Source organism: Miscanthus floridulus, chromosome 6, assembly GCF_019320115.1.
Source record: "Miscanthus floridulus cultivar M001 chromosome 6, ASM1932011v1, whole genome shotgun sequence".
In the NCBI taxonomy this organism is placed as follows: Eukaryota; Viridiplantae; Streptophyta; class Magnoliopsida; order Poales; family Poaceae; genus Miscanthus; species Miscanthus floridulus.
The window spans coordinates 36,016,865-36,037,985 of record NC_089585.1 but is presented as its reverse complement, the minus strand read 5'-3'; the positions used below and the strand labels follow the sequence as shown (position 1 = coordinate 36,037,985).

General features: G+C 44.0%; 1 protein-coding gene across 1 annotated transcript; it reads left to right on the top strand.

Moving 5' to 3' along the window:
* The first annotated feature begins 4,513 nt into the window (after positions 1–4,513).
* Positions 4,514–17,067, top strand: LOC136460486 (transcription factor CSA-like). Its single transcript, XM_066460158.1, has 5 exons — positions 4,514–4,784; positions 4,879–5,070; positions 5,422–5,564; positions 16,741–16,833; positions 16,921–17,067. Exons 1-5 carry the CDS (start codon positions 4,514–4,516, stop codon positions 17,065–17,067), a joined length of 846 nt encoding a protein of 281 aa, XP_066316255.1.
* Positions 17,068–21,121: the final 4,054 nt, after the last annotated feature.

The following is a 21,121-nucleotide window of genomic DNA, read 5'->3' as shown; positions in this document are numbered from 1 at the left end:
GTGCCTAGCTAGGTACCCTGAAACACACACCCCACTTGTACCCCAGGCACAAGCAGGACCAACCCACCACTCCCCTATCAAGGGGTCTAGGTCCCCGTCTAAACTTGAACTCTAAGCCCCCACACCTAAGTCCCGAACACAGTGTGGTTCTTAGACCTCCACCATCCCTGCCTCCAATCAGTCGGTTAAAAAAAGAGCTAGAACCCATGACAAGAGAGCAACGAGCCTTCCCTACTCCCATAAACAAGTATGTGCTCAGGATAATAAGTTTATGACCTAACTAGAATCCAATACAACGGTCGGTCCTTAACCGACACGGATAGAGAAAATAGTGTAACCAAGCTATGCTCCATTGGCCGCAGGACATAACCCCTTACACCCACCAATACCCCTACCATATCCCTGCCCGGTCTCCATTTCCTTTCACCATTTTATCATGAGGGATAATAATAATCACCTATTGTGAGTAACGGCAGGTTACTCACGCTACCGATAGACTAAGCATAGCAGCTACTCGACCTATGCTAGTAGGACTCATAGGAATGTTATCTATGCATATAGTTTCCATAAAATGCATGTAACATAAATGCACATCACACACACACACACACACACACACAGATATATATATATATATATATATATATATATATATATATATATATATATATATATATATATATATCCAATGATTATTCAAAATAAGGGTTATGCATAGGGGCTTGCCTTGGGCAGGCACGGTGTTAGCTCAATCAGTCTGTGGTGACTCCAAGACCTCCTCCTCGTACTCTTCAATCACCTCTTCATACTCCTGCTCGCCCTCGGTCATGAACTCCACCAACTCATTGTCTACATGCATGCAATGACGATGCAACGCTCAATATTAAGGCAACAACAGTTCTTAAAATAAGAATACATCTACTAAGCCACTAAGCTAGCTCTAATGACTAAGATACCAAGCTAATCATCATTCCCATCAAACCAGTAGGGTTTCACCTATGAGTGCTACTTAGCACCTAAAATATAGTCTTACTCTTATTAACGATTTCATATATACTACAACAAGGAGTACTTAGCTACCATATTTCTCAACCTATTCTAAGGCTCCAAAAACTATAGTGAGCACCTAACAATACCATGAAGCTACTGTAAAATTTTCAAAGCTATAGCTATAACCATATTGCCATAAAAAATTCCTACAATATTTAACCTAATAATATTAAGCACTCTCAAATGAATTATTAGTTCCTGGTATCAACAAGTATATATATGAACTAAATACACTAACATATAGAGCACAATTTTAGGAACTTAACAAAATTTGTTTCATAATTTTTTGGACATCTACATAATTTTATATGATTTACCAAAGTTTAGCTCAAAATTACAAATGAAAAGCTATTTCTATTTTCCACGAAAAATCTAAACTGATTTCGGCCCATGCGGCCCATGCGGCGCAACACGTGCGTGCGCGAGCGTGCGGCGGCCCATAGGAGAGGTGAGTCCCACGCGCGGAGGTGGCCCACGGCGAGGAGGCATGCGCATGCTGGCACATATGCAAAAATGCCCCTGGACTATGAGCAAAACAACCTGCAGTCCATGTTACTATTCCTAGAGACAACACTTATGCAAAAGAACCCTCGGACCTTTCTCCTCTTTACAATGGTGAGGCCCTCAACCATCCCCACGTGCTTTGGTGTGGCGAGCCATGGCACAGGTGCCTACACCAGCCACATGGGACTCTTGCTGACCTAGCTACGAGGCCAACGCTCACCTAGGGTTCAATGCGAGACGATGGGCAGCGGTTGCGTTAGCCAAGATGCCGTAGAAGGACCTATCCACAACGGCGGACGCCCTGCAGCAATGGCGATGGCATTCAGGTGAGCCGCAGCAATAGTCAAGGTGGTAGGGCAGTGGGTGAGCAACGACAACTCACCAGTGACCTACCACGAAGCTGGCTCGGCCGGAGACGACCCAAGCAGGGCTGGCCACATGTGCACGGTGAGGTGAACGGCGGACCACAAAGGCACGGCCATGTCAGCAGTGAGGAGGCGGCACTAAAGTAACAACTAGCATGCACATGATGCAGAGGAAGCCAAGGTGAGCTAACGGTGCAAAGGAATTGGCATGGCATAAAGTGGTGGAGATTGGCCATGATGCGGGTGGCGACAGGCCTTAATGACACGTCGGTGACAAGATTCCAAAATTGGAGCTCGGTGTGACGTGAGTCAAGGGGGGTGGGGTCGGCTAGAGAGGGGGTGTGAAGGCAGAGATGCAAGCATGATGAATTGATGAGAGGTGCTCACTCTCTAGCTTCTCCACGACACGACACGACGATGGCAAAAAGTAGAGGGAGGGAGAGATGAGCGCGGCAGTGGGTTTGGCTCGTCCATGCCCTGGCGGGACATGGCCAACTAGACTTAATGTGACGTCTGTGCACCCGCTACCCTACACTATGGCTAGACCACATGCGCGCATGAAGACAGGTGGGGACGCGACATGTGCGGCCGTAGCGCGAATAAGGCGGGACGACGGCACGCGGTAGCCCACATGCAAACTAGGACAAGGCAAGCGGCAGTAGTATAATGTCGTAGTGGTGTCGATAGCGGCAGCGTCGTGATCCAAGGAGGGCGGTAGTGCGGACGTGATGGCGAGTGAATGGTGCCGACAGCGACTCCGACACGGTGCGTGCAGGGCAGTTGGCAGCAGCCATAGCGGTTCCTTGCGATGGGGCCAGCGGTAGTCGAGACCTGGCCAAGCTAGAGGCGGCCACAGCTGGCCACGGCCAAGCCTAGGCGGCACGACTGCAGTGGTAGCAGCGCGGCATGGCTAATCATGCGGGACGTCGATGGGGCAGGTGAGCGATGGGTGCGGTGGCATCGCACGACAAGGCCAGACGGCCAGCGGTGGCCGGCAGGACAGGGTAGTCGTGGTCAACCACGAGCGGCAGTGCACATCTGAGCCCAGCGACACTGAGGCACCACGCAATGGTGGCCGCGCACCCTCGGCCAGGCAACCGAAGCAAGTGTCGTGCATGAATTTTAAAGCATCGACCATGACTAAACCATTGATCTAATCCCCAAAGCACTTTTGCTATACCAAAGAGGGTATATTAGACTACAAAAACAAGCCATAATACTACCCTACTGCTTAACTCAATCTCTCATAATAAATTGCCAAACATAGCAGTGTCTAACAGTCGGCAGACTTGAAAATTTCTAAGTTCTAGAGCTGAATTGGATTTCCATTTGCGATTTCTAAGCTAGTGGAAATATTAGCTAGTAATATCATTTTTCAACTGCAAGCATTTCATTGTCATCTACAAAGTTTGTACTTCAAACTTTATTTAAGTATCACATACATGTTCTATAGCATTTTTTCTTAATAAAAATTGGTTTTATACCCTAAGTGATTTAACATGACTATTGAATTAACTTTCATTTCGCACTTCCGTTGATCGTTTTGAGTTATGGAAATTGATTTACACTCTTTATTACATGCATTAACACATAAACATGATGCTCATGACATGTTTTAGTAAATGATTTATAGTGTAACACCGAGGGTGTTACAGTTTGCATCTACTGGCTCTAGTGATTGTGTCGGCTGCAAAATTCTTGTTACTCTTGGTGGTTGTCGTCGCCTAGATGGCTTAGAGTAGTGGTGATCCCTTGAAGCACTTAATTGTACATAGTAAGGTGCTAAGGATTTTTTTGTGAGTGGTTTTTTGTACTCATCCCTACTAGGAAGGTAAAGTGCAACTCTAGTGTATTTCAAGGCTTGTGGTGTACCTTGTGATCGAGCCAGCTCATACACTAGCACTCATGTCAAAGCCAATCTTGAGAGATCATTGAGCTAGTAGTGGAGTAGTGATCCTTGGACATGCCCCAATGAGGACGTAGGACATATCTTTGTGTCTCCTCTTGTGTGTTTTGATCTCTCAACACTTGTGCTTTACTTTAGTGCATTTACAAGTCCTAGTGTAGAGCTTGTAGTTCTTGTTGCTAAGGTGTTGGTGTAGCTTAGTTTACCTTTCAAGTGACATATCTTTAGTTGCTATTTCCTTGATCACTAGGTTGTATGTTTGTTCACCCTAGGCTTGTTAACCAATAGCGAGAGGTAGTGCTTATAATATTAGGGCCTTCTTTATTACTAATTAATTTTGCCTAGTGTTGTTGTTTTTAGAAAAATTTAATTTGGCTATTCACCCTAGTTTATCCATCTAGAGATCCTTATAGAGGAGAGAGAGAGTTCACGTGAAGAAGAAGAGGTGTCCGTAGCCAAGCCGTATCCCTATTTAATGGCCAGAAAAACCGTATGGCGGGACCTGAGAAACCAGTGATGGAACCTAAAAGAAGAATGCATTTATGGTGAATAAAAGAAGTAAGAATTTATTTTCTGCTTGATTTTGTTGAGGCTGTTGTAGCAAGAACCCTCGTCCTTGCCAATATAAACAACCACTTCATCTGGTGAAGCAATCACAACAAGAAACTATCCAAGCCTTGGATCCAAAATGGATCACTTCAACCCTGCTATGCCACTAATACAGGCTTTGGTTCCATTCCAAGAGGGAAATAAGCATGCCTTCGTTGCAGAGGAGGTTTATGGCGAGCATGTGGAGGAGCATGACGCTAGTAATGGCCTTGATGGTAGCTCTAATCAGGGGAAGCACATCGTGAGGGGTCACTGGCGTCCTTCTGAGGATGAAAAACTAAAAGATTTGGTTGCACAGTATGGCCCCAAGAATTGGCGATGCATCGCTGAGAAGCTTGAAGGCAGATCAGGTATGATTTCTCAAACACTACAAAGATATTTAGCTTCTCCCAAAAGTTTAAGTATTGTTAAAGAGTAATTACGATCTTTACTCCAATGAAACAGGAAAGAGTTGCAGGCTACGGTGGCTCAACCAGCTAGATCCACAACTTAACCAAGATGCATTCTCCGAGGAGGAAGAGGAGCGACTACTAGCGGCGCGCCATGCATATGGAACCAAGTGGTCCCTTATTGCTCGCCACTTCCCTGGCCGCACTGACAACGCTGTCAAAAACCACTGGCATGTCATGATGGCGCGTAAGTCCCGCGCAATCCAAGACATTAAGATCTCATCCTCATCCTACCCCTCATCATCGACACAAGGGTCACCACACTTCATGCCAACCATCAACGTCTACCACAATTATGGCAACAATATGCACTCACAGATCGATGTCCCAGTAGAGGCAGTGACTACAACCCACATTTACCATGCCAACGAATTCAACAATTCCTCATCCACCAACACAACACACCTCTCCATAGGAGGTACTATCCCTTGGGTCTACTAGAGTAGGCTTTGTCGCTTCTTGCTCTCCCTCATGGTTTCACAAGGTGTGCCTCCAACAAATTACTAACATGTGATTTTTGTTCTGTTTACCTACACAGGTGGCTCCGACATGGCCCCTCATGCTAGGACACCCACTACAACCAACTTCAAAACAAGCACGCGCTCCACGTTTTCCACCCCATCGCTAGCCATCGACAAGGGTGGTGACAAGTTCACCCCACCATTCTTCGATTTCCTCGGTGTTGGCGATGCATGATTAGAGTCCTGGAAGGCAGCGACAATGAACTGGTGGAGAGGTGCAACCCTAAGATATCAAACCACCAGTCATCAAGACAAACCCAAAGTTTATACTAAAGTAGTGCTAAGAAAGTTTTCTTAAAATAAAAACAAATAATGAAAAGGGCAATAGCCTCTTGTAACTTTCATATGAATTTCATTTTAAGATAGTCTAATCATGCATGGTTCTCAAATTTGAGATATTGTGTATGTACTAATATGGACTTGGAATCTTACATCCATGCAATGCTACTTGTAATTCGTGTTCATGAAACACATGAACTTTGCTAAATTTTACTTAAAATGGTTATCTCGTTGTTGTTGGCCAAATTTTGAACACTAGATAGTCTAAAAAACTGGACTATCCGGTTTCCAAAACCAAAGTACTCGATTTTGGATAATGCCTAAATGATGTAGAGTCCACCATTGTGTAGCTCTCATTGAGACAATGGAAAGGAACATGTAGATCACCGGATTTGTAGTGCAGATGTGAAAGTTATAGTAAACAAAAAAATTAGATGGTTTTGTTTTGTTGAAGTAATTAGTTTGAGGTTGGTTTAAATATTGTTCTAATACATTTGAACTTGATATCACACAAGACATATGAATATGAAAAACCATAGACAATTGATACACAACCAATAAAACCAAATCAATTTATGTCTTTACTCTTTAGCCTCAAACTCAAATTTCTCTTTGAACCTATGTTCCTATTCATCTCTTGATCCAATGACTATAGGCATGCTATAGGCTTTGTGGATAGCCTTGGGTAACCTAATGATGCACACCCCCTGAAGGGGTCCAACCCAAGCAAGAGGTTCGACAATTTTGTGTTAGTTTGCTTGTGAACTGCTTCAAATGATACCCAATTTCGAGGATAAGCACCGTTACATTTCCACAGGGATGCAAAAATAGGATAGAGATGCAAAGATAGGATTGAAATAAAGGATTCATATTGCAATAACTTCTAATGTGTGGATTTTCAACATAAGAGAACTTTTGCCTTCTCCATTACATAGTCACCCTATTTATATAGAGGAGATCTTTGTCCAATCTAACAACTACATTTGAAATATTTAGGGACAACATCTTTATATATAACTATACATTATTCTAAAGTCACAATGTATGCGCGTCAAGGCCCGATTACACCTTGAGTCTTCACTTCTAAGCTCCCTTCTTGGCTTTTTGATTTGAGCCTTCATCCCATACTCTGGATTTGGGACTTATCTTTTAGGCTTTGTCAAAGATTTGGGCATTTTGCTTGGAGACCTTTACTAAAGGCTGTCTCTTGCACCTACAGAAAACAACAAGAGTAACTATGAGAACCTTTGGGTGTGTTTGGCACCATGAATCATTCCCAATTCTTACGAGAATCAGTAGAATCCGAGCCAAACGGCACACTGGCGAAATGTTTCTGCTCAAAGGAGTTCCAAATGATTCACACATTGTTGCTACGTACATGAATATGTGAAAACATGGTTTCGCAGTGATTCTGGTTCTTCCTTCTCATGTCATATTTTCTCAGTTAATTCCATATAAGTAGATTGTACTTAAGTTGTTCTTCGCCCACAAAAGTTTGAAAATTTTTTGAAGCATATTTTCATTCATACGGTTTTTGTATGGAAAATATATATTTTTAAATTACCATCCAGCCTACAACCAAACATCTAGTGATTCTGATTCGTCATCCAGAATATTTCCTGAGAGAATAAAGATCCAAAATATTTCTATGAAAATCTGAATCCCTACGAAACGGGCCCTTTGTTGCGGTGAGTAGGGGGGAGGTAAAGCCAAATCCCAAATACACCTAAGACATCCTTTGATTTTAGGATGACACACTTTATCCATCTCTACATACGACATTTAATATGTCCACATAGCAGTGCACATCCTAGAAGTTCCACCCATACTTGATTAAGAAGTTTACTCCATTGGAAAGAAGCATCATCATTAACTCAAGTCATGTATCTTAGAAATTCCATGAAAACGGCTAATTTTGATTGGGTTAGAAGTATTATTGTTTCACAGGGGAGTAAATGTAGTCACAAATTATGTACCATAGTACTCCCATTTAATATAATTCTATTTGAGCTACATCCATTGAATGTTGTGAGAGCTAAGATGTGTGGCATATCTTTACTACATTCATTCGGGTGCATTTAAGTAGAGGCGTACATAAAAGAATGATGAGGCCAAAGATGCATTGATGTCATGACAAACTTGTATAGTATATTTTGGAATGAGAAGGATGATGTGTAAAACATGCATTTCGCATAGGAGGGAGGAGCCATAGAGAGTTTGTAACTTTCCATAACCAGTTGCAGTGTGTGCAAAGGAACACATGATGGTGTTTGGAGCAGGATGGGAGAATCCAGCCAAGAACACCACCTGAGTGAGCTATCCTTTGCAATGCCCATATGCTCCATTAAAATTTCCATGTGGCCCAGAAAGTACATTTGTCAAAAAAATTAGAGTGATTCTTCAATTTAGTATAGTTGGAGGCTGTTTCAGGACCATCGATTTTGCATGGTATCAAGGCTCTGGCCATTCGGGAGCCGTGTCTTTTCCATCTCCAATGCAATTCATCTCCCTCAGCCACTATTTCTTCCACTCTCGTGTCGTCATCGTATTTCCCCTCCTTTCCACATCTTGCCAATTGCCTAATTAACACCCAACTTGTAGGCTTAACCTCATTTGCGTGTTGTATATGATTTTCCCCTTGTGGTACGTCGTTTTGCTGTAACACTTAAATGTCCCTTTCACCCCAATCAGAGCACCACACCATTTTTCTACAATGAAAACGATACTTGATTCACAGTCGCCGCCATGTACCTACACATTCAATCTCATAGATAACCCATGATATTGAATCCACAATCGTTGCCATATAATTCAATCTCACATTTTGTCTCGTGCTAAAAAAAAGAGGCAAAAACAATACTTGGTATTCTACTTCATACTCCCTTCGTTCCAAAATAAGTGACGTTTTTATTTTCAGACATCTTATTTGACCGTTCGTCTTATTCAAAAATTTTGTATGTATAAAAAAAATATTATCTACTTTAATATGACTTATTTTATCATTAGAAATACTTTAATAATGATTTCTTTATTTTATAATTTGTAAAAAAATAAATAAGACAAACGGTCAAATAAGATGTCTGAAAGTAAAAAACATCACTTATTTTTTTGACGGAGGGAGTAAGACTTAAACTTCTTGGGGCCAGAACTTTCATGTTGTCGCATCTGGCTTGCTGCCCTTGATCAGAGACAGGAATTAGGCACAAATTAACAAACGTTTTTGTTTGTTAGTCATTGTAGCATATTTTAGTTTGTTTTTTTTCTTCAATCGTGGTCGTACGGGGAGCCGGTCAGTCAAACAAGTGGTGGTCACTGCATAAGCAAAGTGATGCTTCAGTTAGCCTTTTTCTTCTTTTGATTTGAAGCTGCGTCAACGGCTTAACGTTAAGTTCCAACATCTGCAGACCAGATTGGTATTCTTGTAACAGCTACACCGTGATCGAGCTGTCAATGTCCTGGTATAGTATGGATATCTCAAATGTTGCGGATTTTCAGGTTAATACCAGAATGTGGCTCCGTTCGCGTGCCCTTAAACCCGGCTTAAACCCGGCTTGATCCGCTTCTTTTTTTATCTGAGACTATATTTTTCTCTTATAAATTCCTCCAAACATCCAAATTCCTCCAGAACCATACCATCCAAAACGAGACCTTGTCTGCAATGCAGTCAACCTTAACCAATAGTTTTTCATACGACAGAGGCCTTGACGCAAGCCATGACTGCTCCAGTTTGCAATTATAACATCAGCTGTGCATTACTCTAGCAAACTGTGCCGGTCTATGTAGAGGAATAGCTAGGTACAGTGGACAGTGAACCGTGAGCTCATGGCATGCCAAATATGGATGAAAACGGTACGGATATTTATTCGACCGTCCGTTCGACCGAACAAATATGAACACTTATCTGGATAGTTACTTGGATATCCGTAATTTTTTTTGGATATGGATACTAAAACGGATATCTTAGGCGGATATCAAATACGGATGTAATATCATCGATATCCGGCGGATATCGGATAATCCGGTTAAGTATCGGATATATCCGGATATTTAAAAACGGATATTATCCGGATATTATTCAAACGACCTTGGATGGAGAAATGATCAAAATAAAAATTGTAGATCTCAAAAAGTTATGAAACTTTGTTGTTTACAACTTTTTCGTTTGAAATCATTTAGTGCTTCAAAATTTAAACCGTCCAAACTTTCTCAAATGGAAAACTAGTTTATAGGCGTCAAAATTTAAAAATCACAAATTTGAACCATCCAAACTATCTCAAATGGAAAGTTGACCAAAACAACAATTGTAGATCTTGATGATTTGAACAAACTTGGTATTCAAAACTTTTCAATTTAAAGTCATTTAGAGTTCATAATACTAGAGTCAAAGTGTTGTTTTTTCATTTGACCAAATTTGACTTGGTCAAACTTGCTCAAATGAGACACTAAATGACCTCAGATGAAAAAACTCTGAATACCAAGTTTGATCATCTCAGCAAGATCTACAATTGTTACATATCTCATTTTCCCATTTGAGAAAGTTTTATCAAACACTAGTCACAAATTCTTAAATCTCATATAGACTTTCTGAAACTATGTCACACACTTGTGAAATTTGAACTATATTTTGTTCAAACTTTCTCAAATGAAAAATGGCCTATATAAGGATTGTAGATCTTGATGAGATGAACAAATTTGGTATTCAAAACTTTTCAATTTGAGACAATCTAGGGTTCCGAAAACTAGTTTGTAAACGTCAAAATTTAAAAATCACAAATTTGAACCATCCAAACTATCTCAAATGGAACGTTGACCAAAACAACAATTGTAGATATTGATGAGTTGAACAAACTTGGTATTCAAAACTTTTCAATTTGAAGTCATTTAGAGTTCATAATACTAGAGTCAAAGTGTTGTTTTTTCATTTGACCAAATTTGACTTGGTCAAACTTGCTCAAATGAGACACTAAACGACCTCAGATGAAAAAACTCTGAATACCAAGTTTGATCGTCTCAGCAAGATATACAATTGTTACATAGCTCATTTTCCCATTTGAGAAAGTTTTATCAAACACTAGTCATAAATTCTTGAATCTCATATAGACTTTCTGAAACTATGTCACACACCTGTGAAATTTGAACTACATTTTATTCAAACTTTCTCAAATGAAAAAATAGCCTATATAAGGATTGTAGATCTTGATGAGCTGAACAAACTTGGTATTCAAAACTTTTCAATTTGAGACAATCTAGGGTTCCGAAAACTAGTTTGTAAACGTCAAAATTTAAAAATCACAAATTTGAACCATCCAAACTATCTCAAATGGAAAGTTGACCAAAACAACAATTGTAGATCTTGATGATTTGAACAAACTTGGTATTCAAAACTTTTCAATTTGAAGTCATTTAGAGTTCATAATACTAGAGTCAAAGTGTTGTTTTTTCATTTGACCAAATTTGACTTGGTCAAACTTGCTCAAATGAGACACTAAATGACCTCAGATGAAAAAACTCTGAATACCAAGTTTGATCGTCTCAGCAAGATATACAATTGTTACATAGCTTATTTTCCCATTTGAGAAAGTTTTATCAAACACTAGTCACAAATTCTCGAATCTCATATAGACTTTCTAAAACTATGTCACACACTTGTAAAATTTGAACTACATTTTGTTCAAACTTTCTCAAATGAAAAAAATAGCCTATATAAGGATTGTAGATCTTGATGAGCTGAACAAACGTGGTATTCAAAACTTTTCAATTTGAGACAATCTAGGGTTCCGAAAACTAGTTTGTAAGCATCAAAATTTAAAAATCACAAATTTGAACCATCCAAACTATCTCAAATGGAAAGTTGACCAAAACAAGAATTGTAGATCTTGATGAGTTGAACAAACTTGGTATTCAAAACTTTTCAATTTGAAGTCATTTAGAGTTCATAATACTAGAGTCAAAGTGTTGTTTTTTCATTTGACCAAATTTAACTTGGTCAAACTTGCTCAAATGAGACACTAAATGACCTTAGATGAAAAAACTCTGAATACCAAGTTTGATCATCTCAGCAAGATCTACAATTGTTACATAGCTCATTTTCCCATTTGAGAAAGTTTTATCAAACACTAGTCACAAATTCTTGAATCTCATACAGACTTTCTAAAACTATGTCACACACTTATGAAATTTGAACTACATTTTGTTCAAACTTTCTCAAATGAAAAAAATGGCCTATATAAGGATTGTAGATCTTGAATCCATGACCATGACTCCATGAGACCCATGAAGCCATGAGCTTGGCTATTTCTACTCATGCCGCGAAGATTGGTGCTTGTATGATGTTTGATGTATGATGTATCTGTATCTTTATCTTATTTGTTGCTTTACTCTTTAGTCTTTCGGCTTAATCTAGATGGATTATGGACTCATAGAGTGGTGTAATGGTTTGCGCACGTATGATATATATATATATATATATATATATATATATATATATATGCTGCTTTTACTCAATATCCGAATAGATATTTGTATCCGACCTTCTCCGAATCCGATTCATACCGTATTCGATACTCATTATTCGTATCTGTAACCGAGTCAATCCGTATTCGTATATGTATCCGAACGCTATCCGTGTCCGAATCCGAATCCGAACAGAAATATGAAAACAAATATAATATGAGTGATATCCGTTCGTATCCTATCCGTTTTCATCCCTAATGCCAAATAGCACAAACAAACATAGCAAACGGCAGAGGAACAGTCAAAGCGAGTTGCACGAGATCAGGTCACTAGTCAATTTATTTAGCCTAACTAACGGAAGAATATGCAGACAAACATGAAACTAAACTGCTGAGACAGAGAACCTATCCGCACCAGCATAACGTGGTCCAGGAACACTGAAACTAGCTAGAGCTGCTCTGGTCTTACATGCCGCATGCATGCATTTGTTTATTCATCCCCTAATTCTTCCCACAGAATATTTGTTTAAATACTCATTCACTTGCATATTTGGCGCCTAAACACCAACTTGTTTAATACCGAAACCATTGGATCTTTAATTTTGTTTAGCAAACTTGATTAGTATGTGTATATATATATATATATATATATATATATATATATATATATATATATATATATATATATATATATATATATATATATATAGTATATTCAGTAGTCGGCTACAAAATAAGTTATTCCGTAGCCACCTCCATTTACGATAATTTTATATATTAATTTACGATAATGCCAATACATATTTACGATAGTTGGGTTACTATAACACATGGAGATATTTACCATAACGTTATAGTAAACCACTTAGTATGAAGTTACTATAATCTCGTAAATTAACATAATAATTATCGTAACTCAAAGTGGCTACAGAATAAGTTATTTTGTAGCCAGCTACAGGATAGTATATATATATATATATATATATATATATAAACGATTGCATTTCCGAGGACCCCCCAAGTTTCTATAACAAGAGCATCTCCAACGAATCTCTCAGGTCTCATCTCATCCTCTCTGTCTAAAAGTAACTATAATTTTTTACATATTTCTCAAAATCAATTTCCTCTCCCCTAAAAAAGGTGACACCTGGACCTCTTTTATCTATGGGTCCCATGCCAAACTATTGCACAACAGCCCGTGCTGTTGCACGCTCCCTGAGGTCACGCCTTGCGTCCTCGCCTGCCAAAGAGCAAATGGGTCTTGTGCTTCCACCCGACAGTCGTCCGAGGGTTGCACTCTTGGCCGCCGTCCGTGGGGCCCTCATGTCACTGCCCACCGGTCATCACATGGGCCTTGCGCTGCCGCTAGTCGTGCTCTCAATGTAACATAATGGATCTTCGTGTAATATAAAATACCAACTTTTAAAAAAAAAATCGTGAAAGTGTGCTGCTGGAGGTTTAGTTTGGTTTTAGTAATTAAGTGATAATCTTAGGTGAACTAATATATTTATGTTACATACAAAGATGATTAGTCTAATGGTACATTAGCGTGAGCAATACATAAAGCCATGACAAAGATAGGTGGCTTGGACATGTTTCAAGTGCTCAACTACTAAGGGCGCGTTTGGTTGCTGTGGGGGTATGCCCCCGTATCCTCAGAATTTTTTTTAATTTTAACCTTTTTTTAATATAATTTTAAATTTAACACTGACGAATTTTTTTTAAAACTAACATTTTTGGCCGTGCCTATTGCCCTGGCGCGGCCAAATGCCTGTGCCGCGCCATGCATGGTGGCGCGGCACAGGGCTGACGTGGCGTGGGGCGACCGGGGGGGCGCTGACATGGCCGGTCCTGCCGCGCCACCCATCATGGCGCGGCACTGCCGCGTCCTAATCCATGGTGCGGCAGGGCCAAATAAATATAGTGCGCGAGCCCCTCGCCCGCACGCACCCCTGCCCGCCCGCGCACGTCGCCAGCCAGCCGCCGCGCCCCGCCGCTGCCCAGCACACGCCTCCAGCGCCCGCACGCGGCCGTGCCCGCCCACGCCGCGCCCGCCCGTGCCCTCGCCGGCCACTCCCGCCAGCCGCGGCCGCCCGCGCCTCGCAGTACCCTCGCCGGCCGCGCCACGAACGCCGGCGCGTCAAGGCCGCCCGCTCCTAAGGTACCTCTCTCTTGATTTAAAGTTATTTTGATTATTATTGTATTAGGATAATTAGTTTGTGATTTACGTAGGTAGTTTTTAGATTTTAGGTATTTATTATTTAGTTTGTTATATTATTATTGTTTTAGGATATTTAGTTTGTGATTGATTAGGTATTTATTATTTAGTTTGTAGTTAGTTATTTAGTTTGGGATTGTAGCGAGCCGGTCGATGGATCGTAATTCATTCGAACGTTTCAATCGTGGGTTAATCCTACCGTGGTCGTAACGCTGAGCGTAACTCGCTCCCTCGCTTCTTGGTTGGTGTTTATTTTACGATCTCTAGCCCCTATCCACGTCCATAGCATATGACCATCGGGCTTTACCTCTTTTGCTCGTTTGTTTATCCTAGCCTTGTGCCGATATATACATGTGCTTTCATATTGCATTACAAGTAGTTTAAATTTTGCAATGCTACATAATGTTAATTTAATTTTTGTTAATTTGAATACTCTAACGCTTTGTTTATTAATTTGTAACAGGATGGCCCCTCCCACGCAGCACCCATTGTACCCCATTCTGGAGATGGAGTACGACGACTAGCACCGAGCACACATCTTGAGTGACAACGACGTAGAGGTGTCATTGCCTCCTTTGAGGCCCCGCACTCACACCAGGGCGCATCAGTGAGACGAGCATTATATGCCGTACATACGGCGTGCCAGCTTCCTTGAGCTTGTCCATGTTGTCAACCACGGTCTTCCACCTCTTGACCCAGCACTACTTACTACAGCTGTAGACATGTGCGAGTGCATTCTTTGTATGTAAACTTTCTTGTAACAAATTGGAGGCAACTAACAGTCGTTCTATTCTTATAACAGGTGGAGGCTTGAGACCCACATGGTCCACCTACCTTGTGGCGAGATGACCTTGACATTGCAGGACATGAAGGCTATTTTAGGCCTTCGGTTGGGGGGACTTCCAGTGACAGGGATAGTTGACAACGATCACTGGAGGGAGCTGGTGGCTCAGTTTATTGGTTTTCTTCCACCGAACGACGATGCTTCCAAGAAAAATAAGTGAGAAATTTAAGCCTATTTAATACTTGCATTGCTTTCCTGCAGCAATCGGGTCTCATTTTCTTTGATCAATTACAGGAAAAGTTCCGGTGTTTCATCGTCCTGGATCACAAAGCGCTTTGAGTACTTGGACCCACAAGCTGAGGAGGCACAGATCGATAGGTTCGCTCGAGTGTGGCTCTGGCACTTTCTTGGTGCTTTTCTCTTCCCAGACGCCTCGGGCAACACCATCAGCTGGATCTTCCTTGACATACTTCGTCAGCCGTGGGAGAACATAGCGGGGTACAGCTGGGGCAGCGTAGTCCTGGCATGGACGTATCGACAGCTATGCGTTGCCTGCCGTTGCACCTCAGGACATGCGAACCTTGGGGGTTGCTCCTACCTACTCCAGGTTTGGTGTTGGGAACGATTGCCCGTTGGGAGGCCCCTTAATAATGGTTTACCGGTAAGTACTTTGGTTCATTATATTCTTCTAGGCAGTTAGATATGATGAGATTATTTGTTGCTAATTCGTTATCGTATTCAATGCAGCAATGGAACGGGCATGATACACTCCCTACAGCTCTGTATATCTGGACGGAAGCACAGTTAGTTAGAGAGAATGCGTGGCGCAAGTACAGGGAGTATATGGATGGTCTCGACGTCCTGACAAAGCACCAGGTTACGCTCTCTATACTATCGTAGCAGTGTCTTCTTCGATGTACACTATATCACAACCTAACACAATTATGAAATTTCAGGTGTTTTGGTGTCCTTGGGATTCTCCGGAGCTCTAGTCCTATCACTAGGGACGAGTCACACGAGTATCGCTGTGATGTCCCTCTTATTTTCTTCCGTATGGTCGAGATTCACTTGCCCATCCAGGTCTGCAGATAGTTTGGAAGAATGACATGGTGCCCACCACCGTTGTACTCCACCAATCAAGAATTGCACGGGTGCGTTATCGATTAATAACAATGCTACAATTCAGAGGTGTGTTTGGTACAACTAACATCATTTTGTTGTAGGTTTGACTGCAGGAAGAGGTACAAGACCAAGGATTGGCGCATGACACATAGCTCGTACATCCATTTGTGGCAGACCAGGGTACCACATGCGGTCCTTGAGGGTTCTCCACACGACCAGCACACCTTCGACGAGTACTTGCGGTGGCTTCACAGGTCTACGAGGACACATATCAAGCCCCCATACACTGATGTGGCGATTGACTAGGACTCAGAGGAAGATGTCATCGAAGACGTATACGACGTCACCACTAGGGAGGACACATAGCTACAGAGAGCCCCGCTTCAAAGATACGTGGTAAGATACTTGAATGGTACAATTTGTTATCCTTTTGGTATTAAGTATGTGTACTAAAACTTTCCAACCGTGTTTCTGTACCCAGGCGACACAATTGTCAAGGCTGTCCAAGGAAGCAATGTTCCGGCTTCACGAGTCTAGAGGGCAGGGGCCAGGCGTTCTCGCGGCTTTTGTGGAGGTAAACATAAATTTATCCATTTCAAAAATATTTCTTTATTGTATATGCGTTTGGCTAATGAACTAACTTTAATGTCTATTTATGCAGAAGGTGAAGAAGAGCTGTAGGAAGCTAGCTCAGAAGTTGAGCTGCATGGACACCCCTTTTGAGGAACCGCCACTCCCCGCGCGGTCAGGTAGCACGTCTTCAGCCTCTTTGAGGACACCAGCCAGCTCTTCTCAGGCGATGACGTAGGATGCCACTTCCGCGGTGCGTACACCACCACATCTTAGCGCTGGGAAGGACCCTATAGCTGAGGACAAGGAGGATGACGATGACGACGATGATGAACCCCTAGGCTTCCGCGGACAGCATGGCCAGTGGGACGAATGGCCGCAGGACGAGATCGGCATGTCTCAGCTAGGTGGTGCCCTGTTTGGCACCCAAGGAGCCTCACAGGTACTAACAAAGATAGTTTGTTTCAGTACATAGGCTCCATGAACTAACGATCATAAAGAATTATAAGTAATCGTGCGTATCATATACCTGTAGGGTATGAGCCGTACGCACCGTCGACGCGACCATACCGACATTGGCTACACTCCCAATGTGTTGCCAACAAATCCAAAGAGACAGAGGCGTCCGAGGGATCCTTACACTCCTGGGTCTTAGTTTGTTTTGGTCAAACGAATATTGACATCCGAAACTTGTGGGGTTATTTGGCTATTTTATGTCAAACTTATGTCAAAACAATGAATATGTTATGTGGCAGCTTGTCAACTTGCTTCTTATTTGTTTCGTTGAGTCACGGCAGCACTGTCGGTGAGATTAAGTACCCTGCGTTCGGGAACCGGTAGTCCCGGCGTATCTGGACACCGGTGGCAATTTTTCATAAATGATTAGTTAAAATGGTCCATAACCGTATTATGAAAGACGAAAAACTAATCATTGGCTTATCAAATTCTCTATTCGGCCATGAAAAAACTCAACAATATACTGGCGCAACGCGTTTCGATTCTACCATCCAGGTAGCTCGGGCCGGTGGCGGGCGCAGTGGCAGGTGTGGGTGCTCGTGCGGTATGTTTGGTCCAGCCGCGCCACGCAACACGGCGCGGCACTGCCGTGCCACGGTCGGTGGCGTGGCACTGCCGCGCCATGATGGGTGGCGTGGTAGGACCGACCACGTCAGCGGCCCCTCGACCGCCCCATGCCACGTTAGCCCTGTGCCACGCCACCATGCATGGCGCGGCACAGGCATTTGGCCACGCTAGGGCAATAGGCGCGGCCAAAAGTATTAGTTTAAAAAAAATCATCAGTGTTAGATTTAAAATTATATTCAAAAAAGGGTTAAAATTAAAAAAAAATCTATCCTCAAGACAAGACATGGGCCACACCATCAGAGGTGGCCCAGCCCACAAGATCAAGGCATGCACGGCGCTGCTCGGCGTACACCGCAAGACATTATATAATACCAAATAGGCTACTTTACTTGTAACCTTGTCCCTCCAGACTATATAAAGAGAGGCAGAGGTCCCCTAGCGGACAGGATCCATCTAGATCTATCTACTACATCTCAATACAACACACCAAAGACATAGGACGTAGGATATTACATCGATCAGATGGCCCGAACCTGTCTAAATCATTGTCTCCATGCCTTGTGTCACCATCCAGTTCCTGATTACGTGTACCCCCACCGACAAATCTACCATCGCGGGATACCCCTTAGTGGACTGCCGAGCATATTCTATCGATAGTTGGCGCGCCAGGTAGGGGTGTGCGCTTGATCCATGGTGAGCCAGATGGACCTCAAATCAACAGCGCGTTCTCGTCATCAATCTCATGGAGATCCATGCCGGTCCATGATGATGATTTATCACTGGCTACACCAGCCCTCATGATAGTAGATCTGATTTCGTAACCACCTCCGAGGTCGTCTTCTCCGACAACTCACCGCCCGCCAGGTGCTCGCCGTCAACGCCAACCAGATAACACCATACGTCGCCAACCAGACGCCCTGTCTAAAGCTAAGTCATGCTTTAATATTCTTCTAAATATTCTCTGATCTTCGTATATCGCCATAATGTTTCTTCGAACTATTTTCTCTATATTTGCTCTCCAAACGATTTTCTGAACCCTCGAACAGTCATGTTGATGCTCGAATGCCTCCAGAGATGGCCCTATCTCCGGCTCCTCCCTACACATGCACGAGCGTCTGCCCTCTGCGTTATGGGTGGTTGGCAGCGGCTCCTTAGCGATGCTTGTTCCTCCTACACATGCATGAACTCCGCGCTCTGCGTTATGGTTAACAGGCTAGCAAGGGCTGGAGACTCAGCTACACACTAACTGTTTGGGCAATTTATATTAAACATAAATATATTTTCACGCCAACTGATTGCCGAACTGCATACACCATTTCATCACCATTACTGATTTTTCTTCGGAGTTTCTTTATTTGTGTGTCATGTACTACCCGTTCTATATATTTGTATTACAGGATCATCGTCCAGGTGATTGGATCACCTGGTGCTCGGACTTCTCCACCGATCAACTGGTCAGACCACTTGGTTCATGGACTCCATTGCCGACCAGTTGATCGGACTGTTCGCCGGTTGCTTCTACTCAATGCTCACTTCACCATCGACCAGTTGACCAGACTGTTCGCCGCTCGTGCTTCATCGCCAGCTATGCTGGTTACTCCTTAGTGCTTGGATTCTTCGTGCTCAAGGACTAAGTGGGCACACTTCATTGCACGAATGTCACCAGCTACGCCCGGGGACTCCTTGGTGCTCGAACATCGCCGCCTACGCCAGGGACTCCTCAGTGCTTGGTCATCGCCAGGGACTCCTCGCTCCTCGGTGCTCGGACATCGCCAGCGACGCCGGGGACCCCTTGCTCCTCGGTGCTCGGTCATCACCAGTGATGCTGGGGACTCCTAGCTCCTCGATGCTCGGTCATCGCTAGCTACGCCGGGGACTCCTCGCTCCTTGATGCTCGGACATTGCCACCTATGCCAGGGACTCCTTGCTCCTCGGTGCTCGGTCATCGCCAATGACGTCGGGGACTCCTCGCTCCTCGGTTCTCGGACATCACCGCCTATGCTAGGGACTCCTCGCTCCTCGGTGCTCGATCATTGCCAGCGACGCCTGGCACTCCTCGCTCCTCGGTGCTCAGTCATTGCCAGTGACGCTAAGGACTCCTCGCTCCTTGGTGCTCAAACATCACCAGCGATGCTGGGGACTCCTCACTCCTCGGTGCTCAGTCATCGCCAGTGACGTCGTGGACTCCTCGCTCCTCGGTGCTCGGTCATCACCCATGACACCGGGTGTCGGATACCGTGAGAAGGGGTACCCTAAGCAAGATCCAAAAAACGACTGCTTAGACTTCGTAAAGATCGAAACCAGCTAAACGCTGCTGGCCTCGGCCGATTCTCCGACTCGCCCGAGGCTCTAAGGGCCTCGGCCGATGCTCCGACTCGCTCGAGGCCCATCGCCGTAGGCCTCGGCCGATTCTCCGATTCGCCCGAGGCCCCCTCGCTACCGACCCCGAGCGATTCCCCGCCAAAGGCCACGGCCGGGCCACCGACCCTCCGTCTCGCGCAAGGCAGGCTCGGCAGCACTCCGCCGCCTCTTCCTTCTCCCGTCCCTCTGACAAAGCGTCGTGTCACATCAACTCAGCCGACTGTTGCCCCTGACGACAACCGCACGCCCGGCACAGTACAGCAGAATGGCCGATGGGACAGGAGGCAGGACTAGGCAGGGGTTACCCGCCACTGTACCAACCACCGTGACGCCCATGCCTCACTATGCTGCCAACTCCTGCACCGAGGACAATGCAGCGTGAGGAGCCACATCTGGACTACTGTAGCCTCGGAATCAGTACCCAAGGCCAATAACTCCCCCCAAGGACCTCGACGGTTTGCTTCACGGGCTCGGTAGCCTGAGGGTCCATGACCACCGAGCCCCCCGCGATGGCTCGGCCTCGGCATAGCCGCTGCCCCCTACGACGTCATTACACGGCAACCTGCACGTCGCCTGCCATGTCCTGCATCAAGCCGTACTGGAGCCCCACGACGCACAAGACCGAGTACGACCAGCGTGTCACTTCCGCACGTCCCATCGAGGCGCTCAACCATTCCGACAAATCACACGACGGCGCAGTGCAGCGACGTGGCTGACCAGACGTCCGTCACGTCAGCACCCTGCCATCCACGACGGGACTGTGCAAGGGTTACCGGCTACTGTGCTGCCTAAACTCCTGCACCAAGGACGGACACGACGTGGGGAGTCAGAACCGGATTCCTGTGACC